Source organism: Aptenodytes forsteri, unplaced genomic scaffold (assembly GCF_000699145.1).
Source record: "Aptenodytes forsteri isolate BGI_AS27 unplaced genomic scaffold, ASM69914v1 Scaffold113, whole genome shotgun sequence".
Lineage (NCBI taxonomy): Eukaryota > Metazoa > Chordata > Aves > Sphenisciformes > Spheniscidae > Aptenodytes > Aptenodytes forsteri.
Genome location: NW_008795032.1, coordinates 758393 through 785574, shown reverse-complemented (window position 1 = coordinate 785574; position 27182 = coordinate 758393). Strand labels below are relative to the sequence as shown.

The window sequence follows — 27182 nt, the reverse complement described above, 5'->3', positions numbered from 1 at the left end:
TTTGATTAGCTGGGAAGTCATGTTTTTTCCGCAAGCCTGTTTTCTGAAGTGATTGCTTGGCTGCTGACTTGAGCCATTCCAAGATGTTGTTCAAAGCTCCCAAATACGGGTGGTGAAGTGAGCCTTGCTCTCTTCTGCTGTGCGCAGGTGGTTTCTTGTGGTGGCTGCCTTGACCATGAGCATCCTCCTTGTCCCCCAGCATCAGGGGGTTGATTCTGGGGAGAAGGCGCATGCCTCTGTTAACCAGATCTCCACTGTAGTGATGTGATGTGCTGGAGAAAAGCAGCAGGGAGCTTGTGTTAGCAACCACACTAGCTTGGGTGCTGTGGCTCTTAGTCTAAAGTTCATCCTACCTGTGGTGAGCTGGTACCTGTTTGTGACTGGGGCCGTCCTGGCCTGATGTGCTGTGCTGACAAATTGCTGACCCATTTGCTTCACTGTTTCTTTAATGCCAATAATTGTACTTGAGTGTTGCTAAGACCTGGAGCTAAAGCTAATATGAGTATTGGAGGCAATCCAGACTTTCCACAATGTGTGGAAAGCCAGGTGGTGAGTACTAGGCTGCTTGACACTAATACTTGTTCTTTTTTACCAGAAAGAAGATACTGGGAGGAGCATAAAGGACTGCTGGGATAGCCCGGATGCCCCTGCACTTTCCACTTGCAGCAATGCAGATATATTCCGCCGAATAAATGCCATGTTGGACAACTCTCTGGATTTCAGTGGAGTCTGCACCACGCCTGTCACAAAAAGCAAACGTGACATCCTGCCAGGTGAGTGTTTGGTTGGGTTTGAGGTGAGCTTGAAGGTCCGGGGCTGGCGGAAGGGGGGAGTTGCTTGGTGGGACCTAGCGAACATGTGGTGGTACTTCTTGGTGGTGTGGTTGTTGGCATGTGCTTGTGAGCAGAGAGCTGCTTGGAGTTGGGGTTAATGCTGTTTTGGTACTGGGGGCTTCATTTGTGTACCTGAAATGGATAATCCAAGTATTCCCTGCCAGTGTGGAGGTGCCTGGGAAGGCTTGCTTACATTCCCTGTGATGCTGTGGATCATTGTGTGGGCAGGACGTGAGCTCTTGCTGCCTGACATGCCAACTTCTGGCATACATAGGTCTAGCAGACTCCTTTACAGTCTCTCCTGGAGGCAGGATTTATCTGTTAGCGGTTAGTATGGCTGATCTGCTGCATACATTAAAAATGCAAAAGAATTTTGAATAACCATGTTTGCTACAGGTCAGTTAACTGTGTATTTAAGAGCACACTGAAGCAGTACATGTAGGTGGAGACTTTCTTACAAAGCAAGCTTGGGATTATGAAATCAGTGCTGCAAGTTTTGCTTCCTGCAGGCTGAGGGGAGTGGGCATATTCTCCTGTCTTGTACTTGATCTACCTTGAAACAGAAGGCTCTGTGCCAAAGCAAAGAGTGTAGGGTCCAATCTTATTTTTATGTAAGTGAAGGACGTGCTTTTGTCCCTTTACAGTATGCAAGATCTGCTGGTAAATGTACCTGCCTGGTGCCTGATGTTTCTCTTGTCAGCGCACTTCTGTGCAATGGTACTTGTGCCAAGGATTTGGGCACTTGAAAGAGATTGCTGTTCTCCTCCAGCCTCTGAATTATAGGGTCAATAAACACTTTGGCCATTATTGGAAACAAACTGACCCTCTGGACTTGTCCCAAAACAAAGTGGGAAGTAAAGGGAAAAACCTCACCAGCTGGTGACCTTGCAGGCTGCTGTAGGCAGAGAAGCTTTCTCTGCAGTCACTTGGAGACAGGGTTGTCTTGTGTTCATGGATAATCTGATGAGTTTTAATGTGTCTGGGCATCCTGTGGGTCTGTTTGATGCTTGTGCAGTGCAACTTTGTTCTGGACTAGCAAAATGACTGCTACCGGATGACTTCCGGTGCACCTTAATCTCCCGGGTATTTGAAGGGCTTAGCACTGTGGACCAGGGGCTGATCTGGCCATGTGATCCTGTGCTGGCGCTGCAGAAATACCAGAGGAATTGAATTGTTTGCTTCGAGGTACGGATCTATAGCCAGCATTGCTTGAAACGTGCCTAGTAAAACTGTGTTGGAGGATACGCTGGCTACTCCTGAGCAGTTGAGTAGTGAATATTAACTAATTCAGGTCAGTGGTGTGGTTAGTGGTGCATTTTTAGAGATTTGCTGTTGTACTGAGCTGTTTAGACATTTTTGTCCCTTGGCACAGTGATAGTGTTGTATCTGATCTTGATGCACTGGAAGCATAAGGGAGAAATAAACATAAGTATTTTCCTTTATCTCCTTACCATGAGTTCATGAAAGAGTTGTTTCTGGCTGCCTTGTTGACAGCTATAGTCCTTCATATTCCATTTATAATTTGGAGTGGAAATGTTTCCTAATTTTCAGCTTACTTGCCAAAGTTAACCTGGTTGATAAAGGAACTATCCCTGCCCACAAGAGCAGATTCATCCTGTGAAGGTGTGGGTTAGTTCTGGGCTTAGAGCTGGCACATCAATTCTAATTTGCAGTACTGTCTTCTAGGCTTCTAAAGCTCTCCTCTGAGGGACTGGGGTATTCACCTGGCAATGCAATGAACCTGCTTACTGACCTGCTGCATGTAAATCTCTGCTTGGTCTGTCAGTTGCTGTGGTATTTCTTACGGATGTCTGGGGCAGGGGCTCTTGCCTGGTGTGGAGCTGCTGAGAGGTGGTGCCTTGATTAGAAACTGGGTGAATTTCCCTTCGGTGGTGTTAAACTCTGCTTGTGTTTCAGGCTATTGCTGAGTAACTTCTATGGAAGACCTCTTGTAGGACAAATATGGTGGGACTTGCATGTAAAAAAGGGAACCTTCCTCTAGCAAACATTACTTCTGCTGCAGGGCAACCAAAGTTGTGCTTTTTGGGACATCCTAAGCAGCTTTTCTTGTTCCTGATGTAGCAGCTGAGGCCAGTCTCAAAGTAGGAGCTGGCTGCTGGCACAGCCATTTGTGTGGTGTGGGAACCAGGGTGGGGGCCCTGCTCAGCGCTGGGTAACCTGACAGGAGGCTTTTAGCTTATATCAAGTCCCTTGTGCAGTGGCACAAATGCTTGTGATGGCATGAGGAAAAAGACTTGCTCACTTCCCAAAGGATCCTGGGCACTGCTGAGGCAGGGCTACAAAGTGGCTGCCTTGGGTGCCCTCACCCTTTAGGCTAATGGGAGTGTGTTCTCTTTCAGAAGGTGCCTCTGGGCTGTGCAAGAAACTGATAATAGAGTCTGACCTGAGCTACCTGGGCCAGGCCAGCAGTTATCAGCTGTAAATGTGTGGATGAGTCAGCATCTGCCAGTGCATTGGCAGCTCAGAGTTATTAGTCTACTTGCAGTTCCAGCCTTGTTTCGTTAGTGTCAGTCAGGACCTCTTGGTAGGTAATGAGGGCCTGAATGTAGCAGTTCTGCAAGCTTCCTTCTGTCTCTGGACCAGAAAAGTGCATGAGCTGCTTCTGTTTAATGTGTGGCTAATGAGCATCTTCTCCATGAAAAAGTTGGCACTGTCAGCAAGGATGTGAATCCTAGGACACTGTGATCTGCAAATGGGGAGGTGCTTTGGCCCTTGGACCCTGGCCTAGGTTGTGGCAGTCTCTTGCAGAAATTCATACCTGATGGCTGTAAGGCTGAACAGCTGATTGCTAAAATTCAGAATATAATGCTGCTAACTGCCCCCTGCACTGGGTGAACAGTTCAGAGCCTGAAGCAGGCTGTTGGAGCTGTTTGCCATGCCTTTGAGTGAACAAGATGAGGCTCTGCAGGATCAGTGCCTTGCCTTCGGTGAGCCTGGCTTCCAGGTAGGTGACCAACAGAGCAGAGAGACCCTTGATCTCATGTGGTGTCTTGTCACTGCTCCAAGTTAAATCACTTCTGAAGAATTCATGAGCCCCTGGTGCCTTTATTTGGTGCAGGAACAACTCTTGTATTGTAGTTAGGCTATATTATCAGGAAACTTGTAGCTTGGGCAGTCTTAATGAGCCTGGAGATCAACCCTTAATGTAGTGCTCTAACAGGAGCCTGAAGCAGGCTGTTGGAGCTGTTTGCCATGCCTTTGAGTGAACAAGATGAGGCTCTGCAGGATCAGTGCCTTGCCTTCGGTGAGCCTGGCTTCCAGGTAGGTGACCAACAGAGCAGAGAGACCCTTGATCTCATGTGGTGTCTTGTCACTGCTCCAAGTTAAATCACTTCTGAAGAATTCATGAGCCCCTGGTGCCTTTATTTGGTGCAGGAACAACTCTTGTATTGTAGTTAGGCTATATTATCAGGAAACTTGTAGCTTGGGCAGTCTTAATGAGCCTGGAGATCAACCCTTAATGTAGTAGCTCTAACAGGTGAAAGGACTGTCTTTTACAACTTAAACTCTTTTGGTTGGGGGGCTTGGGGAAGAGATTTTATTCCAGCGGGAAAATACTTGTACATTAAACTATTCATGGTCCCTCAAGCTTTTCAGTTGTCTTCCTCAGGTCAAACTAAATTTATCCTGGATTGGACTTGGGTGTAAGAAGCCCCTTTCAGCATTAAGAGGATTACATGTGGTGGAGAAGGGACAGCAGAAGTTTGTGACCTTTCACTAATGCTATTGGGAAAACACGTGTGGAGGCACCTTACTCGGAGTGATGAGGTGCGCAGTAAGATGGTGCTGAGAAGAGATCAGTACAGCAGCAGTCTGAGCAATGTGAGGGAACAAGCTTATTCAGCAGTCCTGTATCTGACAGTTGGAGGGTTATCCAGATTTGGGCAGAGCTGCGTGGCAGAAGGGACTGCCACTGGAGATTTAGCTTGCCGTACCTAATGTTAAATCTCTATAAAGATCAGTTTGCAGTTAATGATAATCCTCGGTGAACTTAGTTGCCTTGTCAAAATAATCTGAGTTGTCAGGCCCAGCCTGACTACCACCGCAGTGGTTCATGGGTGCTTGCTCCAGGAGTTCCCCAAGCCTAGGCTTAGGTTGCTAGCCCAAACTGAAGGGTACAGTGCAAGCAGTGTGGTGAAAGCTGTAATTGTAGAACCTGTCTGGTAGCTTCTGGGACAGGATTGTGTGGTGCTTCAAAACACTTGCCTTTCAGGCTGATTCAGTCTTCCCCGAAGAAAGGCAAAACTTCTTCAGCAAGGTTGTGTAGTGCAGATGTTAACCTTTAGTGGCTTTTAGTGTGGTGTTGGAGATGGGAGAGAAAATGTGGCCTTGATAGAGGCAGGGGTCAACATCTTCCACCAGCTCAACTCCTGCCAGGGCTGCTGGAGTGCAGCCTGTCCTTGGGCAACTGCTTCACAGGAATGTGGTTCTCCTCTCCCAAATTTAAAGCTGATCTGCATGTTCATCACTGGTCTGAATAAGAATGTGAGCAAAGCCAGTTTCTTAAGGTAGCAAGCAAACCACCTGCTAGGCTTTAAAGCTGGGTATTGCTGGGTGGAAGATGCTGCTACCAGATTTGGTTTAAAAAACAAAAAACTAAACCAGCTTTTGAAATCATCATCCTGTAATGTAGGCACAACTTCCAGCTTAAGTAGAACAGTGAGTAAAGCCCCCTCTTCAGCCTTCACCCATTTACTCACCTGGCTAAGCTGCCTGGCTTCAACTGAAGGCAATGCTGGCTTAAAACAAATGGATTTAAAAGGATTGTAGGTACCCCAAATGTCCCAGCAGCATTGATTTCCCTTTCATTAAGCTCTGCTCGTTTAACTGAGACAAAGCAGCCATTATTTTGCTATAAGTTGACAGTCCATTGTGTGAAGAAATGGGAGATGCTTAAATGACTTCCTGTGTATGGGAGTGGCTTAAGGTGCCAAGTTCAGTGTAAAGGCTGTTAGTTGTGGCCCATCAGGTCCTAATGATTCTCAGTGGCTCCTTTATTTAAGGAAAACTGAAGGACAAATGCAAACCCAGACCAGCTGATGACTAAATCGGCTTCCTGTTTGCTCTCAATCGCAGTCAATTAATGATCTATCACTTGTTTAGCCACCCAGAAAGTCCTCTCTGGTACTATAATGTAAATTCCTCTGTTTTTCACTGCCCCGCAGCCATGAGGAAACATGCCAGACCTCGCTGGATGCGGCTGACCTGATGTGTGTGGTCTTGGATGCAGGGACAAAATGTGGTAGATGCAGAGACCCAAAATGTGGTGCTGCTTGCCTGGAGTTCATGGGGTTAACAGGGTGCCTGAGGCAGAGTAAGGCTGTTAGCAGGAGCTCACCTGGCAGCTGAGAACCATTCTGCTTGCCTCAAATTAATGCTGTCTGGTACACACATCCAGAATAGTGAAATTCAACACCTGTGCCCCAAAAGAGGTGCACACCTACTGCCTTAGGTTTTGGCCTTTGTATTTCAAGTGTCACATTAACAGGTCTTTGCTTACTTGGGCACAATGCAGTTTTGTACTGGAAAGTAGCTCTAGTAAATGGGTTTCTTCATCAGATCTTCAAATGGAAGCAGATTAAGGTGTCGTGTTCTGTAGAGAGCAGGGACTTGGCCTAGAGCTGTTGCACTCTGCAGTGGTCACAAATTGGATAGTGTTGCTGAAGATCCAGCAGGTTTCCTGTGGGTTTCCAGATGTGCTGTGCTCTGTCGTTCAGCTTTTGGTGCAGTAATCCTGTGGCAGTCTCTCACTCTTGGAAGAGGTAGGTAGAGCAGTGAGGCGAAGTTGCAGTGCCCTCTTCCTTAGTTTCTCAAATAGTTGCTTGTCAGCTGTTCCAAGTGTTTGTGGTTACAGGAATAAGGTAGACTCCTTCATCTGGCTGTGAAACAGGTCATGCAGCAGCAAATGTCTACCTGAGGAATTTTTCAGATTACAGGGAAGATGCTTAGTTGTGTATCAAGAAAACCTCTTGTAACTAGTAGGTTTATGCCTAACAAGAGCTCTCCTAAGCCCCTGATGATCCCCAGTGTACATTAGGAATACAATTGGCTCATCTCCTAAAAGCTTGCGCTTGAGATTCGTCTTCTGTGCAAAACATACTTGAAGCTTAATTTTCAGGGATGCAATTCCCAGCCTTTACAACTGGAGGTGCAAAGAGGTATGAAAGGTAAAACAATGCTTCTGCTGTGAGCTGCCTTCCCATTTATGATCTGAAGGCTGCAGAAATGCTCGCCTTGCCTCTTGCTTCTCTGGATTTGGTTTGGAAGTTCAGCCTTGGTCAGAGCTCTAGTCCACAAGGTTGCTGCACACAAAGGTGAGTCTGGTTTTGTCAGTGAACAGAGCTTACAGCTGAGTTGTGCTTATCCTTCCCCTGCTCTGTACGCTTGGGGCCTCGTTTGTGGAGGGACTTCCTCCGTACTCAGGTTCTGCTAGAAATTAGCATGCGGGAGCAAAGGGAGGCCTCTTCATGGCCACAGAGGTGGTAAGAGGGATCTAGCTTGTTTGGTTCATGTTTGCTTAATCATTCTGTTGCCTTCTTTCTCTGGATTTTCTCAGTTTTCAAGCTAAAACCCATTTGCTGGTTTTTTAGCTGGCTTTTCAAGTGGCCTAGGTCTGGAAGGCTCAAACATCTGATTGTGTTTGTGCTTGGATGACGTGTTACCTTTCAAGACTAAGTCTGGCACAGAGGGATGCTGCTGCTGCAGGACAGGGACTGAGTCATGCTCAGCTCTCCCCATGCTACCTTAACCTACCTGCCACAAACTGCCTGTGGGTCACAGCCTGTGGTGCCAGTCCTTGCTTGTCCTCTCCACGCAGGCTTAGGCTGTAATTTTCTAAATATTTTCCTGTTTCAAATGCCTGGTCGGTGCAGCCACACTGCATACCAGATCAGGGGAATGAGCTAGGCTAAAACTAACTCCTGGTGGCTTGGTTTTAATCGGATCAGCTCCCCAACCCAGCTTCCTGTGTGGAAACTCATCTGCCTAAACTGGTGTAAGTGGGGAGGGAGCGTTGGGGTGGGGACGAGTGGCTGGGGCTGCAGCTTGCATAAGCCAACTGGGCTGGTAGAGCTTAACTGCAGGTCAAGAGCTGAACTGTGTGGAGATGCTCACCTTCAAGAAGCCTTTGAAATATCTTAAATGTGATGCTAACATTTGAAGTCTGAAAAATGCAGCTTTCCATCTGGGTGGTGGTGTGGAAAGCTGTCCAGCCTGTGCTGTGGTGTGCCCTGGCTCCAGGGATCTCCTGGACAGACAGGAGGATGTCATCCAGGAGAGCCGCCTGCTCCAAGACTCGCACAGGAGCGTTTTACTAAGGACTTGCTTCTCATGATGCTGTTGAAATCAAACCTAACCAGCTCGGGAGGCGGGAGCTCAGTCTCTCCCAGATGCTCGGGCATGAGCCCAGTGCAGCGCAGCTCCCTCTGCCAGGATGGTTGGCTTCCAGTGGCAACTCCAGGGAAAAATCCAGGTTGGAAAGACTCACACTGGTTCTTGGGGCTTGGAAAAGTCTGCAGCAAAGCATTTGGGCTGGATTGGGCTGTGTCAGGTTGCAAAGCGAAATTATTTAATATTTGGTAGACATTTGCTTATGAATAACTTGAGGTTATGACTCTTTAGACTGAATTTTTGTAGGAAATTAATTCTTCCTGCCCCAGTATCCTATTAGTTTTGTCTGCCATCAACAATTGATTGCTTTGTAACAAATTTTCAGGCTCTGAATTTGAAAATAACTATTCTAGAAATCCATTTAAATTCTATTTTTTTAAGTTGGTGTTTTTCCTTGATGACCCATATCCATCTTCCAGTGTGACTGGGAATGTTAAAGGGGAAGCAGGCTTGTGCTGGCTATTTGCTTTGGATGGCAAAAGGTCTAATTAAAAAATGCTAGTTACCTAAGCAAATTCTACTCTGTGCTTCAGCAGTTATACCTGTAACTGAATTGCAGGGAGCTTGTCTTTAATGTAGATTGAAGTCATCAGAGGGAAATATAGATCTCAAACTTGAATCTGATTGGGTTCAATTAAACAAAACAGCTTATTTCCTGAAAAATGTAGATAGCTAGGGAAAATGTGGCTGGATGCTGTGGAGTGAGTGCTTCTTGTCGCTGATGAATTTGTTCCCTATTTTCCTTATTTCTTCAGTGGTGGTTCTCATCCAAGATGTTAGATCTAGGTGGGGTTCAAGTTCTACTGTCTAATGATACTGTGTCCATGCTTCCCAGAAGTTGAAGCTGGGTGGGAATTAATCTTGAAGATGGCATAAAACCTAGGAAGATCCTGGTCCCCAGAGGGAAGGTAGTCTCCTACTGCCAGGGATCTGGGCTAGAGCACAGCACTTCTGCATTTTCATAAATGCAGAAATGTTACATATTCATATGGGCAAGTTATGGTTGCTGTGGGAACTGAGTTGTCTGAGCAGTGTGCCTTTATCCTCTCCTCCCTACAGCTGCATTATAAATGTTTTTAGGGCCTGTCCAAAACAAGCAATCTGAAAACTATACTGGAAGAATTAATGCAGTGAAATACCCTGCTGAAGATGCAGCATGATGCTTTTGGAGGAATATTCAATGCTGTTACAGGTGCTTGATAGTAATGTGACTGAATTGGCACTACAGCTTGTACTAGAACTACTAGGGGAGTAGAAAAAAAAAAAACCTGGTGGGTGCTATCCTGGTGAAGTACTGTGGAGGAGGCTGTAGCTGGGAAGGTGGAAGGCGGCATGTTGCCAGCAGGTATGGCTTTAGCTGGTCTCATCCCAACCACAGTGTTTCAGCCCCCTTGCTGTGATCTGGGAATGTTGGTGCTCCTCAAATTGCTGTGGGGTGAAGGTGAGGGTCCCACCTCTGGTGGTGGCAGTGGCCTGTCTCTCATGTGTGGTACCCAGCTGATGGTGGGGCCTTGCCTGGGCTTTGCTATGTCACAGGCAAACGAGTGGCATGGGATGTGGGTGTGGAAAAGGAGGCCAGGAATGCTGTCAGGCTGTCTGGGATGGCTGGGGCTGCACATGAGGGATAACGTGACAGGCTGGAGTCACTGCAGCGCCCCGCTGAAGAGCTGGGAGTGTTGTGTGCCGAGGTGTACATCTGATGGCACAGTGGGAGGGTGTGGGGGCAGGGGGAAGAGGAGGAGACAGCTGCTGCTGCTTGGTAGCTGGCTTATAAATGCCCTCTGACTCAGATTTTGGGTAACACAGCTGAGCATCTTGTGGTTTCATCAGCCCCCAGATCCCTGCATTAAACTGGAATTCTCAGACTATGAACCTGCTGTGTTTCCTTAGGCTGTTGGCACAGACTTAAACCGAGGCAAGAATCTGGTGTCTCCAGTACTGTAGGCTTGTGAACACCCCGCAGGGGAGGGGAGGGCTGGGAAAGGTGGGGAGAGGGGGGACAAGGCAGGCAGAAGGTAAACAGGCCATGAAAAATTCCTGATGTGAAATGGGTCCTGTGCTCTGGCCGGTCCTCTTCTCCCTGTACCAGCGTGATGTGCCCGCTCGGGCTGGACCCAGAATAATGGGCTTCTCTCCGGGTAGTGTGGGGGGGTGAAGGTTATCCTTGTTACTCAGTGGTAAACAACGCAGAGTCAGTGAGGCACAGTGGCCAAGTTGAACCAAAGAGATTATGCTAGCAGAATTGCGAAGCTTTGCATTGGGCTCTGAATTGGAGCCAGCAGCTGGAGTCTGTCCAGGACTAAAGTGTTTTTGGGTTTTGTGGGTGGAGGGAGGCGGGGACAGGAGAGCTGGGTAGCACTAAAACTGTCTGCTCTGTCGCTGCTGCTATCGTCGTTGCTGGGGGGATTGCTGCCTTGAGCCTGTCGTCTGCTGTGCCGTATTGTGGAGCCCTGCTTTTGTGCTGCCTGCCTCCCTTGATTTACTGGAGCTGCACCTCTCCTGCCTGCCGTCTTGTCTTTTGGGGGAAATCTTATCCTTTCTTCTTACCTTTATTTTATAAGAGCTGATGCAGTTTTCTTGCATGGCTGAGTGACGTCACTGTCAGCACAGTAAGCATCAGCAGCCTGGTCACATGCTGACCCAGTCAGTAATGCAGACGGGATAGGAAGGTGGAGGGGCTGAGGGGGGTGGGGGGCTGGTTTCCGGACATATGGTAGCCCTCCCTTTTGGGGTACAACTGCTAGTTGCAGAAGCTGTGGCTTCAGAGCAGCACAAGACCTGGCTCAGGGCTTAACGCTTCAGAAAACTCCTTCTTTAAAAAGAAAAAAGCAGCCCTGAACTCTCAAGCTTCTGTTTGTTCTCAATCTGAGCAGACTTCCAGGACTCTGAAGAAGCAGTGGCAAGCAGGATGCTTTTCCCCACATCCACGCAAGAGTCTTCCCGTGGCCTCCCAGACACCAACGATCTGTGCCTTGGCCTGCAGTCCCTCAACCTGACAGGGTGGGACAGACCCTGGAGCACCCAGGACTCTGATGCTGCAGCACAAACCAGCACACAGTCCGGTGAGTCTGACACACGCAGCAACAGTTGTTGGATTCCTTTTATTTTTGGCCATTTTAAAGCTAATGTGGCGCAATTTGCTTGTGTAACGGTGTGCTGGCAGTTACTGATGGGGGCTTCTCAACCTGTAATGCTTGTGTAATGTGGCAGTTTAGTTGGGGAGGCTGTGGCTGGCTGTGCCACAGCCCCCTCTGCTCTGCTGTCAGTTCATTGCAGACAAGAAGTGCCCAGGCTTATGTTTTGCTTGGTGCTGTAACACTGGTGGAGGAATAACCTCGCTGAGAGAAGAGGAGAAATCCTCTCCCTGTGTTTGGAGGGAGTGGGTGGGGGGTGTGGTGTCAGGAGGCTGAACATGCTGGGTGGGAGTGAGGCTGAACTTCACTCCGGCAGCCTGAGAAAATCCCTGGTGGCAGGTAGCTGTGCAGGCAGGGGTGTGCATGCTTGCAGAGGGACCCCCCTGCCTGACCGCGAGAGTCCAGGCAGCACCACTTGCTCCTATGCTATGGCAGTGTTGCCTGCCAAACTCTGCCTGTGGGGTGTGGTAGGTGCAGCTGGCACCTGACTAACAACTTCAGCTGGCAGCTCGCAGGCTGGGTGGAAGACTTGGAGGGATCCTTCTCCACTCCCATGTTCAACTAGAAATAGCGGTCTGTTCCTAGCAGTGGGCTGGAGGAGATGCAGTGGAATGGCTTCTTGGTTTAACTCTTTTGGTCCAGCGCAAACCTACGTGATCGGCAGGGTGTGGGCTTGCAGCCACGCGCTGCTGGCTGGCTTGCCCTTCCCCCTCAATCCTCTCCAGTCTGGTTTTGCATCTGGGATTGCATGGGGAGTGTTTGGGGTGCTGGGTGCTTCCCCCAGAGTGACTCAGGTTCAGTTAGCTCTTCCAGAGGCACCAGCCTTCTCTGTAAAATCGCAGGAGGAGAAAGGGGTGCTGCATGCGCAAACTTAATGCATCTCCTTGGCCTGGTGACGGGGCAGGGGGGTAAAACAGAGGGAAGGGTTCATTTCCCAGCCTTTAAGGGCTGTAAAAACCAGTTTCACAAATGGTGGTGTGTTCGTTCAAGTATCAGTCCATGGAAAGATCTAGTGCTTTGGCAGAGTTTGTACAAGTTCAGCCTGGTTGCTACAGAAACTCATCCCTTTATAGCAGCACGCTGCTGCTTTGTTAAAAGGGTAGTGCATCTCTGTGCAGACTTGGGTGACACAGGAGGCCCCAGGCATAAAGTTGGTGCTGACAGGAATGTAGATTGCCCAGGCCACCCCAGAAGCTGTGTGATTTGCCCATGTAGATGGGGGGGGGGGCAAGGGGGTGCTGTCGACCATGTCTGATGTCCAGGGGGTGCTGTCCTCAGGATAGGAAGAGCTTCTGGGACACAGCCCTGAATGCTGCTGCATGGGTTGTAGGGGGGGAAAAAAAAACCACTTGTGGGGTAGTGGAGTTTGAAATGACAGCTTCATCAGTACAGCTCACTCGAGTTTCTACATCTAATTTCCACAAGACTTAGTGTGCAGGCTTGCATGTGGGCCCTAGCACAGGCACTTTAGGGTCTGCTTGCAGTCAGGTTGCAGTAGCTTTATTAAGCCTTGCTCTGCTCCAGCACATGGTCCTATGGGTTTCCCCTAATGAACCAGGGAATACCACACACTTGGTATCTGTCCTCCTTTCATTGCCAGCTGAAACCTTGAAGGAGGAGGGAGAAATGAAAGTTATTAGTGTGCAGTGAGCTGGACAGGTGTCTTGGAGCTGTGCATAGAGCCCCTTATGGTTGCTAGCAGACTATGGGGCACTGAACCTGTGTTACAGGATCTTTAATGTAAAGAGCACACTTAAAGCAGGCAACATCCATGCTGAACAGTTCTGCTGCTGCTAACAACCACAACACCTGGGGCTTGGTGCACAATGGTGCTGCAGAACAAGGGCTGTCGCACACCAAGGCGGCTGCTCTGTGCGGATGTCCCAGCCCCACCTGATCTGCTGTAGCCGTCTCCAGTGTTCTCTTGGCCGGCTTCCTGCCAGGCTGTCTTGGCAGAGGTGCGGATGTCTCTGCAGCGCTCTGGCAGGCAGGCGAGCAGCGCTTGCACAAGCCTGTGGCAGGCTTTGCACCTCGCGGGTTGGGCAGTAGGGCCGAGTGGACCATGGAAGGGGGGGGGTTCACTGTCAAGGGTGTAAGGCCTTCTGCTTTCAGGAGGGAGAATCATTTGGAGGTGATTTGAAGATGCTCCAGTGACCTCCCTGCTTGCAGAGGCTGTATCTGGTGTCAGGTGCCCCCGCTGACTGCAGTGCATTGTGCTGGGGCTCCTGCCTGCTGCAGAGGCCTGGGAAGAGCAGTAGGAAGGATCTAACTGGGCACTGCCCTGGGCTTGGGTGATCTGCACCTGGTGGGTGTTTGTGACAACTTGTGGTAACAGCTGCTGGAAGATGGCATGCAATACTGTCTGGAGAGGCCTGTTTCCTCACTTCTCACTCCCGGTATTCCCTTTGGTACACAAGGGGGGCATGGCTGGGGTGTAAAACCAGCCCAAATGCAGCTGTGCTGCTTCCACAGAGGAGCCTCTGGCCTGCAGAGGCTGTGCACAGGGTCTAGGTCTATATAGCTGGGGGTGTTGTGGTCCTGAGACCACATTCTCCCTCTCAATCCTACTCTCCCTTCCCAGGTGTGGCAGCTGGGCCAGGAGTGCTCCTTGGCCTGGGCTGCTGTTGCTCTCCTGCTCCAAGAGCTGCGGGGATGCTGGAGAGAAGTGAAAGGCTGATACCTGTGCACAGCTGTTGTATTGCTTCAGCCTGCCCACCCCTCCCATGTCTGCAGAGCCTCATCTTTTTCTCCTCTGAGGGCCCTGGAGTGGCAACATGGAGCTCCTTGGGAGGGGAGATCTTGTAGTTCAGGAGCATCTTCTGAAAGGCTGTGGAAAAACTCTGGGTGGCAGAGGAGTGTTCCTCTGTCTGAAAGCTGTATGGATCTGAGGAGTTCAGTAGATGCCAATGCTTCCAGGTGGCCTGGCTGTGCTGTGAAGGAAAGAGGGAGGATGTGGAGAGGATGCTACTCTGTCCAGGTGCTCCTGATGCCCAGTGCTGAGGCCTGGGAGGCTGCAGCTGGCCTAGCCCTGAGGGCTGGGGTCTCTATCAGGGTGTCCTGAGAGCAGGTGAGGCTGCATCAGTGCTGGGCTGTCTCTAGGGGCTGGGGAGGGATGGTGCTGCCAAGCAGAGCTGTTGTGCCGCTGGCGCCCAAGCGTTTGGAAGGTTCCAGCAGTGACTCAGCTGCGCGGACCCATGGGGAGGTGGCTGGAAGGGTGGAAATGCAAAAAAAAAAAAACCAAAAAACAAAACCCCTAACAATCAAGCTAAAAATATTGCTGATGTGGTCCCCTGCAGTGCTTGTGCTTGAGTACTGATGAGCTGGGGCCTCCTCTCCTGTCTGCATAGTCCATGCCAGCATGGAGCGCTCTCAGCCTGGGAAGGACCTTTGGCTGCAAACCCTTCTGGTGTCACCTTGTGCTCGGGGTGGTGTCACAGCGCAGCCTGGTGCAGTGGGATCAGGCGCCTGCCAGGGCTGTGCTGGAGGAGGCCAGAGAGCAGCGGGGCTGGCTTATATACTCCAATCCTGCCTACATCCCCCTTCCTGAAGGGCTGCTGAACCCCTTGCACCCAGACAAGGTTATTTGTAACAAGTTTTCCTTCTGGGTCCAGTGCCCTAATGCACTGAGGATGTGTGCTTAGCCCTTGAGAGCATGCCAGATGCATTGCCTGTCCCCGAAGCTGATGTCTGGAGAGACCCTCTCTGGGAGGCAGCAGCTGCTGCAGGCTCGAGCTGCCTGCATTTATTGGCTGTAGGATTGAACTGCTGTCTCATAGCAGGAAAGGCATCTTAAACCCGCTACTGCCACTAGATCTGTCAGGCTGGAAATACTTCAGCAAGTCCCAGAAACCTGCTCTGTGGCCTGGGGAGGGGCTTTTGCAGGAAACTGGCCTTGAACACTTCCAGTCCTGCCATCCCCAGCTGTATTTCTTGAGGCAGCATTTCCCCTTCTTTAAAGGAAGTATAGTAGGCAGGTGCCTGTGTCAAGACCTTCAAGTTCATTGCTCTGCAGAGGCAAGGAGAGGTTAAGAAGCAGTGAGATGGGACTGCCCTTGATGGTATCCTTTACCTTCTCTGCCCTATTCCTCAAGGAGCACAAGCAAATGGGGTCTCGATCCAATTTTTACCTAGAGAACGGGTGACAGCAGTACACAAGTAGATCCCTGTGTGGATTTTGGGTCTCCCTGGCTGGTTTTTAGCCTGTATGCCAGCTGCTTGGTCTGGCTGGTCTGTCCTGTCCTACATTGGGAAGCGGAGGCTAACCCTATGTGGGACAGGCAGACTTGCCCCCCTGGGAAATCATCCTAAAACCAGTCTGTTAACACTAAGTTTGTGATGCTAACCTGCAAGGGCGTTTTCAGGAGGATCGGCTCTTCTTGCAGAGAGGACATCTGCCTCTCGGTGAGCTCTTCCTGATGGTGTTGGATGGACCACCTTGCTGTATCTGCCTCTCTGCTTGGCGTGTGACCCTAAAGCTGCCAGTGCAGCAACAGATTTGAGCTTTTCCTTGGATCTGCTCTTGAGACTGCAGCTCCAGCCTCATCCATGCCCTCTCTGGAGCAGCTGCTGCTGTCTCATTCTCTAGCCTGCAAGCTTACAGCTCCAGTTGCTCTGGTGCTTGGGAAATGGCCTGTGGTAGGGAAGTGCTGCTGGATCTTTCCAGCCCTTGGTTCTCCTGCTTCCCAGTGCACAGCAACTTCTTTCTGCAATAAGCTTGAATGTGCTGATTATCTGTAGTTGCTTAAAATCTGCTAGGCTAGAACCACAGGCAATCTGTTGTGTGTTGCCTGGCAGATAGCTGAGGCCTCTGAGTAGAAATCACTCTGAAGTCTTCAAGGCAAAACCCTATCTCTGAAGGATGAAAGAAAAGACCTGTTGCACAGAAGGAAGCATGATTGTTGTCATGGACTCCTAGCCTTTCTTCTCAATAACAGCAGGAGGGACTTGTAAGCTGTTCCCCCGGGACTGGCTGTTTTCAGACTGTCCTCAGAAATGCTGTTATAGGTGGTGGCAGGCACCTGAGAACTGCCCCCCTGAGTGAGAGTTGCTAATCAGTCTGGGGGTGGTTGTTGCTAATAAGCACAACATAGCAATTGCTGGCCTTCCTTGAGTTGTTGGTTTGAGTGTTTAGCTGCAGAGCTTGAGGAAGACCCTAGAGGGGCAGAGGATTTGGGAGAGGGAAGTCCCCCACATCTCCGACTGTTCTCCCTGGCTGTTTAATTTGCTGCCAGGCTAACCTGTGTTGCAGCATGGTGCTGAGTGCCTGCTCCCTAGCACTCTTCCTGGTGCCCCTCTGTGTGTCTGGGTCTCTCCCTGCTTTTCTACCTGCTGTGTTTTGGACAAATGGCCTCAGAAGACAGTCGCTGCCTAGGTGTGCCTGGTAGCTGCATCAACTCAAACAGCAGCGTAATCCTCAACTGCTGCATATTCCTGCTCGGCTGCATGAAAATCCTTCTCGTGCTAGAAGAAGGTTTCAGAGGCTCATTGTGACAGGGAAGAGCTCAGCATCTGGATAACTCTAGGTTATGTGCCACCAGAGTATCCAAGAAGGACTCTTTCTGCTCCCTAGTGAAGGGGGAGCTTCAGGTCCGGAGAGGGGGCACTTCACCCTGAGTGAGACACTTCAGAGTTCACCTGCAGCCTCACTCAGGTTTAAGCCTGAGTCTGCCTGGAAAACAGTAAAAGGTTCCTTCATACTGGCTGTTGGTGCTGGAGCAAGGGGGCAAGACCATCTCTTGCTGGCCTCAGGCCTGCACCAGACTCAGGCAAATGAGTAACCAAAGACCTGAGGGGGGGGGTGTCCTGAATCCCCATGTTCCCAGTGTCCTTTGTTGCTTTGAAATGAAGACAGGCTTTCCCAGCAGCTGTGTGTTAAGCCCTGGTCCTTCTGAAGCAGCCTGCCTACTGTTCAGGGCTTAGCAGTGGAAGCATGAACGTGGTGGTGGTGCCTTGTATGTGGATGTTGATTATAATAATGTTGCAATGGAACAAAGCTGGGAGCTGGCTTGACTTGCGTGGCCTCCTGTGTGGTGGTTGTACTTCAGGAGTACCTGAAACGGCCTTACTAAAAGCTTGCCCCATGACATCTTAGCTCCTGTAGGGCTTTTCTGAGGATCCACTTGGTGTGGATGCTTAATGGGCCCTTGTTTCTTGAGCATGTTTCAGTAAGGGCTGCTCACACTCCATGGGCTGATTTCTCACCTGCTGGCCAGAGCCAGTTGTGCTGTGGAGTAGAAAGCAGGGAGCACTTAATAGCTGCAGACTGCTCATGTGGCAGCAGTATTTGATGCTTAACAGAATAAAATATGTATCAAGTAAGTAAAACAAGTATCAAAACTGAGTTTGCAATTGGTTCCTAATGGAAGTTGCTCTTAATCCACCTCTTAAAGCTTCCATTTGAGCAGCTTCTAAACAGATTTATTTTTATTTGTGCTGATGCTGTAAAGTAGAAGATGCAAATAGGTGAGTAACTGGAATGGGAATCTAACCAGCATCTCTGCTTGCATCCAGCTAGAACTGAAGTGGGTCAGGGCAGCCTCCAGTCTTGTGCTGGATGGAGGTGGCTTGCAGGAGCAGGCACACACCACCCAAAACCTTCCCCTTGACTTCTGTCAGGGAAGGATGTTTTATTGCAGCCTCTGGACCAACCCTGAGGGGCTGTTGCTGCTGCCTGCATGCTCTCTGGAGGTAATGGCAGATGAGCCATTACCTTGCACCCACAAGGTGGTGGTGCAAGGAAGGCACAGACTTCTCAAGCATCTGATCTTGCTCAAAGCCTTTGGAGATGCAGTGAAGAAAATGCTCCAGTGCTGGCAGATCTCCACCCTTCGTAGACATGCTGACTAGTGCTCCACTGCCTGGCGATGCTGGTGTGTACAGATGCATTGGCCTCGTGGAGCTTGCCTATAAGCTTTTTGACTCAAATTGTAGTCTGGAGCATATGCCTCTCGGCTAGCTCCTGAAGTGGGCCTTAGCAAGCATGTTTCCTTCTGAGGAGAGCATCAGAGCTGCTGTTCCGTGGCTCTGAGCTGCCCCAGGCAACTAGTAGCTTAGTCTCTTTTTCCCCCCCCCCGTTGTGATTGATACTGGAGTAGTGGCAGGGTGTTTTAGGTGTATGCAAGCTCTGGCCTGGGGTAAGATTCATCCCCAAAATTGTGCCAGTGAAATGAGAGATGGTGTGGGTAGGTTTTCCTCCAACCCTTGCACTGCTACATGCCTAAGCAGCAGATGGGATGCTTGCTTGCTAGGCAGAGCAGACATGAAAGGCTTTGTCTGCTGCAGCTTCATTGGTGGTAATATGGTAGCTCTCTAGAAGAGGCCCTTGAATATGTTTTTGGCTTGGTGTCTTCATTACAGACTCAACAATGTGTGCAGGTCTGAGTGCTTCCACTTGGAGCTGGGTAGAGGAACTGCCTGAACTTCCACATGGCTTTTGGAGCCGCTCTCCCAGTGCACTGGGGCTACCTGTAGCAGAAGGTAGGAGTGATGCCTGCTCCTACCCTTCCCCAGCTCTGGTGGGACAGGCCCAGAGTTCAGCATCTGCTCCCACCTTAAACTTGAGTTTGTCCCTGGTGCTGCATTGTCTCCGGGCACAGCTTGCTGCTCTGATAACAGGCTGTGTAGTGTGGTGCTGCAGCATGACCTGTCATTGCAGTGACACTAGGGGCAAGACCGGTGAGCCAGCAGAGTTTGACCTGTCTGTATAGCTGAAATCCCTCTAGCTGACTTCTCGTGCAGGGACTGCATGTGGGACTACTGTAAGAGGGCACTTTGGGCCCTCTGAAGCGCTCTTGACAGGTTGTCTTTTTAGGGTGGTAGGGTAATTCAGGTTGGAGGGGACCTCTTGAGGTTAGCTAGTCTAGCCTCCTGCTCAAAGCAGGATAGGAAAGCTGCTGGAGGGTGGCAAAAGTAGCATAGCCCAAGGGGCTGTGGAAACTTAATTCATGGGCTGCCTCAGTGTTCCCAGAACAAGGCCTGTTTAAATGGGCACCTCTGCTGAGCTGGCTCTGAAATGATCTGCTTCCAAAAGGTGCCATGGTCCTTGAGCTGTCACCACGCAGATGCTGTGCGGTGCCACTGTGGGTCTGAATTAACAGCCTCCCAGAGGGTGCGGGCTGAGGGCAGGGGCAGTGGGCAGGGCATCTCCAGCCAGTGCTGCGTCTTCTATCTCAGCACCTTGTATCCACATCTCCGGGCTCGCTTGCCTTATGCGTGGTCCCTTAGGCGCTGGCAAAACAGCTGAATCACAGGTGATGTCTGTGCTACTGCCAGCTCAGAGGCTGCTCTCAGACAAAGCAGCAGCCGTTGTCTGTTTGAGATGGCCATGGAGAAATGCCCGGCTTCCCTCCTTGCCCCTCTGGCTTATTTTCCCTCCAAGAGTGCAGAGGGAGGGTGAAGCAAACCCCTAAGGCTCTCATTCTGTACCTGAGGCATGCAGACCTTTGGAAGGTAACTGGGAACCTGCAGGCATAACTGGTGGTGCTGGGTGTGCCAATCTAGGGATGAAATATGTGGCTTTATGCCAGCTGAATGCCTTAGTGAGGCTTTTGTGCCATTTCTCAAACAAGATTGCATTTGGGACTAAAGCATGTCTTTTTTAGCTTGCTCTTTACCGCAGCCTGCTGCCTTGCCCAAAGGGGTATGGCCAACAGCCTGCTCCCCCTCTGAAGAACATACCTTCTCCTAAAGGTGGCATCCTGATGGACTTGACACCCCCACAAACTGTGGTGCAGCTGAGCAGTGAAAATGAGTCAGTCTCATCCTTGTTAGCACATAAAGTAACACATGCTGCAGAGTTTGCACCCTGGATGTTGCAGCAAATAATTGAGAGGAGTTTGGTACTTAAATATAGAAGTGTTTGTTCTTGAGGCTTGCAAAGCTGAAGCTTGTTTTGCAGAATTTGACCTGAATATGTTGGCTTTTAAATCTCTCTGGGACTGATACATGTTAAAACCTGCTGTATTTCAATGTTCTGATCTTTTTAAAGACGAACGCAGTTGTGGCAGTCTGCTTAGTGAATGCAATTACCTGTGCACTTCTAATCCTGAATTGCGTTTTAGCTGTCTTTACTGATTTTATATTTACCTTGGGCATCTGTTTTCCCTTCCCAGAAACACAGTAGAAAATTCCCTGCCTCAAGAAGCAGCAAGGCTTGTTGTCAGTTGGGTCCCACTCTCTCAGTGCAGGAGGGGGGGACCTGTGCTCTCAAACATCAATGCGATAAGCTTCTCCGTGTTCCTAGTTCCGCTGCTGTTTCCATTTTTCAGGGCATGCCAGGGAAGTGACTTACCATCTTGGTGCCAGAACCAAGAATAGACCTCAGGTGTCCTGACTCTAATTCTGTAGTTCAGCTGTGGGATCATGCTGCCTTTTTTATTCCCCTGCCCCCTTCTTAGCAAACCAGAAATAGCTGCCTGAATATCCTCAGTTCTTCTTCGCCCCAAATGAAGAATCTGTCAGGGCAGAGGTTCCTCTTTTGTTGTCCAGAAACAAAAAGGGCTGTGCCATAGTTCCTATTTGGATGGTGGTTACTGCTGGTTTGATCACATCTGCAGGTCTGGGAACTGCTTTTATTGAAAGTTGGCAGTTGGTTCATAGGTGATTGAGACTTCTGTTGTGATGTACAGCTCCAGAGAGGGTGTGTGCATCTGACTTCAGGTGGCTTTTCTCATAACAGCAGTGACTTCTTTCTTCATTGGAGTAATGGGATTATAATCAAATCAGGAGGATTTGAGCTGCATGAGACCTCTGGAGGTATCCAGTGTGCTGCGCAGGTGAGTTCTGAGGGCCTAAGGATGGAGATAGCCTCCACCTCTCTGGGCCCTGCCACATGGCTGCTCCAATTAAGAGGGAGAAGTTTTTGTGCCACTTCTCTTGCTGCAGCTTTTCCCTGTTTGTTTGTGCACCTATAAGCCTGGCTGTTCCCTGTAGCTCCCTGTTAAGGTGTGAATAGAGGGGGGAATCCAATATCTGCCTTCCCTGTGCCAAGCAAAGCCCATTCCTGTACTGTGTGCTGCAGCCCCACATGTGTCATCACAGCTGCTGCTGGGCTTGGTTCATTTGGATGTCCCCTGTGCTGCAGCTGCAGGTGTGCTGGCTCCTCCTAGGCAGTGTGAGGTCCTGTGGCTGCAGGTGTGAAGTGCTAAAACTTCACTTAAGATTAATCTGGAGTACTGATTGCCCCTTCCCCTGTGGTGAGTGGGTCATGTTTTAAGCAGCTTGGTGCTTGTGTGTGATGGAGGGGGAAAACTCACTCTGGCAGCCTGTCTGACTGTGTCACTGCTGTAACTAGAGATGTTAACTGTAGCTGTAGGAGGTGGTTAAGGTGCCCCTTTGACTTTCAGACATGCAAATGTTTCTCTTGCCATGAAGTTGCTTAGTGTCTGTAGGAGGTGCTACTTTTTGGCTGACTAAAACATTCAGCCTGCTCCCACCCCACCAGGGTAGAGTCTGGCTGGGCGGTAAAAACTGCAGACGAGCTGTTTTTCTGGAACTGCAGCAGGCTATTGTTTGGGACATCAGCCTTTTTTTCTTTACAAGCTTATTTGATGAATGACAAAAGAAACTGCACTGTGTTCAGTCTCCAGGGCCTCTGTCATGCTGCTTCCCTCCTCTGCCACCCTGCCCCAAATGTGCATACAGCTCTGCAGCCTCTGGGCACAGCAGGTGTCTCTGAGTGGAAGCAGAAGTGTGGTGGCACTGAAACCCACTTCTGCCCTGCTTCTCCTGGTAAAAGCTTTCCTATTGATCTCTTCGTGCCCGCCTCTGCAAGGAGATCAGGGCAGAAGGGTGGACTTTCAGCATAAGTAGTAGCTGGTGGATGAAGGGGAGGTCTTGACAGTCTGCCATCCCTCCTGTGCTGAGTAATCTCCCAGCAGGCAAACTTCTGGTATCTCCTCTCAGGAGATTGAAATGTCCCTCTGTCTAACCTTGATGGTGGTGCCAGCCAGCAAGTGTGACCCTCTGAAGGGCTCGGCATCGTAGACCTGCTCAGACAAGTCCTGGTCCCTTCTAAATAGCCTTTCTCCAGCCCTGTGGTGAGCTTTCAAAGGCTGAAATATGTATTCAGAGCATGACTTCAAAAAGAGGGTGCATGTGCTCATCTAGCACTTGGTGCCGCTGCCCAATGCGGTGTCAAACTGCCTGTGCATTAAGCATGCAGGTACCAGATGTCGCTTGTAATGTAAGTATCCAGGGCCTGGCATGCTGCTCAGCTCAACGGGAGTTTCTTGTGTGCATGCATGCAGTTACGTGTGCCTTCAGGCTTGTGAAGAGGCTGAGTGATGTGTGTCACCCTATGGCAAATGCTGTTTTCCTCTATGGGGAAACTTCCACTGATGTTCTTACGGTGTGGGGAAAGATCTTGAGCAGAAGGACCTGGACAGCTGTAAGGTGAGAGGTCTTTTGCTCTGGGCAAGACTCAGTTTCCAGATAACTTGACTAAAACTGATGTACCAAGGAGTAAAGAGCACAAGCACTGCTCTGCTAATGTGCTGTTAGCTTTTGTTCTGCTGGGTGGTCTCCCGCAGACCCAAGCTAAAGCAGAAGTACTTGTTCAGAGGACAACTTAATGGTGGCAGGGCTTTCTGTCAACTCTAGCTGTCAGGAATAAATTCAGTGGATGCTCTGTGTGTAGCACTGCTCTTTTTTTAAGGTCTTATTCAAGGCAGTAAAGTGTCATTTGTCATCAGCATAGTGGTAAGGTGGTTTATTTGCCCAGAGCCCTTCCCTGAGCTGCTAGCATTGGTAAGCCCGGCTCCTTAGGGCTCATCTTTACAACTCTTATAAAGTGGGCTTGGTCAAAGCTACCAGGAAGGCCTAATTCTTAAATGGCTGTAAATTATAGTATGTGGGGAAGAAAGCCATATGCTTCAAGGTCCTTGGCAGGTGCTGAAAATCTTAAATTGCAAGTCTACCCAGCACATGGAAGAATAAAAGCTGTTCTGAGGCTGGTTGGGTTGGCCATTGGGCATCTTGCTGTTGGGGTGCCTTTCCCAAGATACATGCTGTGAATTTCAGCTTGTGCTGATGGAGTGATCTGCTCAAGATTGGGTAAATTCATGTTAAAAGTGGTAGCTCAGTAGTTGGTAACAGGATTTAAAAGATGATTTGGGGTCTACAGGACAGAGTTGGCCTGAAGAGTTTAAACTAGCCATGCTGTGAAACTACTGCCATAGGCTCAGTGGAGCTGCGTACTTCTGCTGCAAAGTGTCTGGCTTGAGTGTGGGTCCAAGGTGCTTGCACGTGCTCCCCTTGGTATCTTTAGGGGCCCCGGGATGATGCAGGAATTAAGAGGACATACTGCAACAGCATTGTCCTGATAGCATTTACTAGGGGAAAGCTCAACTAGGGAGGAAGAGCGGTTTGTAAAATGCTCGTTCTCTAGAGAGCGGCCTGAGCGCCCGTGAACTGGAAGAGTGCCACGCTGGTATCAAGACTGCTCCACAGAGCTCTTAAATCTGTCAGCGTTTGGCTGACGTGCTCAAAGATGGAGCATGCTGGCTCCGAATCCAGTCATTAAAGCTGCAGCAGTGAGTCAAAAGTCAGAGCTGAGTTTCTATTAAAAGCTACCTTTTTTGCTGTCCCCTGCAAAGGAGCGTTGGCATGTGTCTCTCCTGCAGCTCCGAGCGGAGGCATGAAAAGTTCCAGAAGCTCTCTGCAAACTGCCGTGCTCTGGGCAGCAGGGTTGCTGTGTATGAGCGGATGAATGGGAATCACGTAGACCCTTCAGTTAAAATTTCCCCCATAGATGTGAAAAATACTTAGTTGTTTGCGCTTAGGTTTTTTCTTAGTCTGAGTAGTTACCTGATGTTTGCTGCTTCACTTCAGAATCTTCAGGGATGCTCTTGACACCAAAAATTGCTGATGCATCTTGCATGTGTATTGGAAATGTGTTTTCTCTTCTGCAAGCTGTCTGCTTGGGAGGGGTGACAAGGCCAACTTCCCTGGAAGAACTGTGGTTTTATTGAGTGGCCCCAATGACTTGAGGGCTTTTTTTAGGTGGGCAGCCTCTGTCAGGTTCTTGTGCCCCATCCCCCAGGAGGGGGTTCAGTGGGTTAGAGCAGGATGCCTTCGGGTTGGGGAGGTGAGAAATAAGATCTCGTCTTTTATGCTGATGTTTCCTAGGCTACCTGCAAAGGCTGGCTTCAGGGGACACAACCTGATCGCTAAGCAAGTGTAAAGGAGGAAACACCAAGCGTGGCTCATGGCTTTTCCTCCTGATGTCCCTGTGAGTGGCTGTAGGTACCAAGTGAAGCTGAGTCAGACCCACTGGGGTGATGTGGGGTCTCCCACAAGCTCAGTGTAGCCTGCAGAGCGTGTAACTGAGCGCTGCCTGTGCAGACCTGTCAAAGCTTCTGGAGTGGATGAAATCCATCTGCGTTAACAGCAGGATGTCGGCGCTTCCAGGACACGAGGTTAAGAGTGGGTCAGTTGTAGCCGGCAGAATTTTGCTTGGTGCTGAAACTCAGATGCCCAGACATTAGATCCCTTTAAAGGCCAGTAATCCTGCTACTTGAATGCACTCCTACTGGCCTTACTGGTTTTCTAGCTGAGGTGAGAGCTAAGCAATCCTGGGAGCAAATGTGTGAGCAGTGGCTATAGCAAGCCAGAGTGGTGGCAGAGATGAGGGTGAAATAAATGGAGCAGAGCAGTTGGACCCTGTAATGCCTTTGGGAGCTCCTGATGAGCCCCTGAACCCTTGCTGATGCATCCCAAATGGAGTTCTGGTCCTGCATCTCTGATAACCAGGAGATGAGGTGCAGGACAGCATTGCCTGGTAGCAATCTGCATGGCGTTTATAGCAAGCCAGAGTGGTGGCAGAGATGAGGGTGAAATAAATGGAGCAGAGCAGTTGGACCCTGTAATGCCTTTGGGAGCTCCTGATGAGCCCCTGAACCCTTGCTGATGCATCCCAAATGGAGTTCTGGTCCTGCATCTCTGATAACCAGGAGATGAGGTGCAGGACAGCATTGCCTGGTAGCAGTCTGCATGGCGTTTGCTGCTCCAGGTCTCTAGAAACACTGCGCACACGAGGTCAGCACAAGGCTGCTCACTGCCTAGTGTTACAAACCCACTGTGCTTCATGGCTGAGGAGGAGGGTGTCAGTGCTGGAGTGTTTGTCGGCAGTGAGGCTTGGGCCATGGGATCAGCTGCTTTGCTTTGACTCTTGTACTGTTTAGTGACTAATCAGATTTTTGAGCCTGTTTAACAAATTCAGCTGTCTCCCTTGAACAATACACTGGCTGTATTTTTAAACACATCACGTGGCTTCAGAGAAGTCGGCAAACCAGCGTAGTGCGGCTTGCCTGGGCTGGGAGATGCTCTGCCCTGCTCTGTGCTGTGACTAGGAGGGAGCAGTCTCCTCCCCGGCTCAAGCCATCTGCAGCAGCTTTCCCTTGCTACCCACAGCAGCTAGCAGGGCTGCTGCTGCTCCTCGAGCTCTGCCCAGGGTAAGTACTGCTGGGCTGGTGAGGTTTTTCTGTGGCTGCGGGGTTGGGTGTAAGCACAGGTGCTGCTGTCAGGGAGAGCTAAGCAGATATTCAAAGGGCAGGAGGTCCCTTTCCAAGTGCAGTCAGAGATGAGTTCATAGTCCTGTGCCACAGCCAGAATGAGTCTGCACCTCTGTTGGGGAAACTCGCAGGGATAAGGCTCTGCAAATGCGGGAAGATGCTGTGACTGTTGCTGATGGCTCCTGCAGACTAGCTCTGCCTTGGGATGAGGTAGATCCTTCAAGTAAAGGACCCACCTGTACCTGTCTTGAGGTTTCTGTTGGTGTTTTGAGGTTTCTCACTGTAGTGTGAGGCTAGAGATGCCAGCTCCTGGCAGGTATGCCACTAAGTAATGTGGCTTGGGACAGGTGTATCCCAGCATCTCGCTTCAGGCATGCTCAGCAGCTTTCTCTGGTGCTGGCACTGAGTTGGTACTGGTGTCAGACCATAGCGCACTTGAGCATGATGGCATTTTTTACTCACCTAGTTTGGGCGGTGTTTTGGATTATTAATCCTCTTCTGCACAAGAGCTACTGAAAATCTGGGTTAAAAACCTTGTGGTCCTAGTTGGTTGGAATCAGGTGGGGTTGGAGGATATCAACTGGATCCCAAACTTGCTTTGCTGAAAACTGAAAGCTTCAGGGCAAGCTGCCTTGTTTTGCAGCCTCTAAATAATTAAAACCATTTCTGAATGCTTTGCCCTTTTCATTTGGTTTGGGGACACATTCAGCTTGCTGAGACTTGCTTCTCTTGAATAGAGCTGGCTGGTGTCGTGCCCCCATGGGATCTCCTGTGGCTGAGCCTGCCCTGCGTTGCCTCTCCTTCTGGGTGGCAGCTGGCCCCACACTGCTGACCTACAGAGCAGGATGGGATTTTTGTGACCCCTTGGTGCGTCTTTGCCTTTTAGGGGGGGGGGGGGGTGTGGCAGCCCTGTTTGTAGGGAGGAATTTGCTTGCCTTGGTTCTCCTCAGTGGGAGGAAAACCTGCTGCTGTGTGAGGGAAGCAGTCTGGCGCGTACTTGTCTGTTGGCTCTTGGGCAAAGGCCTGACCAGACAGGCTTGTTGTGAATGCATACCGGGGACGGTGCTCGCCACTGACTGTGAAGCGTCTCCTTTGTCAGCAGGCCAGACTGGCACCTGCTGCTGTGTGAGGGAAGCAGTCTGGCGCGTACTTGTCTGTTGGCTCTTGGGCAAAGGCCTGACCAGACAGGCTTGTTGTGAATGCATACCGGGGACGGTGCTCGCCACTGACTGTGAAGCGTCTCCTTTGTCAGCAGGCCAGACTGGCATGTCGCTGGCTGCCCATAGTCAGCTTCT

At 50.1% G+C, this 27182-nt stretch overlaps 1 protein-coding gene across 3 annotated transcripts in view; it reads left to right on the top strand.

The window, feature by feature from the left end:
• The first annotated feature begins 600 nt into the window (after positions 1-600).
• The window catches only part of CPEB1 (cytoplasmic polyadenylation element binding protein 1), a 37745-nt gene continuing 11163 nt past the window's right edge, over positions 601-27182 (top strand). Inside the window, exons 1-2 of one of the 3 annotated variants that reach the window (XM_009276324.1) lie at positions 601-773; positions 11117-11305. In XM_009276324.1, coding sequence (XP_009274599.1) covers positions 698-773; positions 11117-11305 — 265 coding nt within the window. In that variant the 5' untranslated portion in view covers positions 601-697. Of the gene's footprint in view, positions 774-11116; positions 11306-24979; positions 24992-27182 lie in introns of those variants that run through there. The other 2 variants (XM_009276325.1, XM_009276326.2) reach the window with 2 other exon arrangements.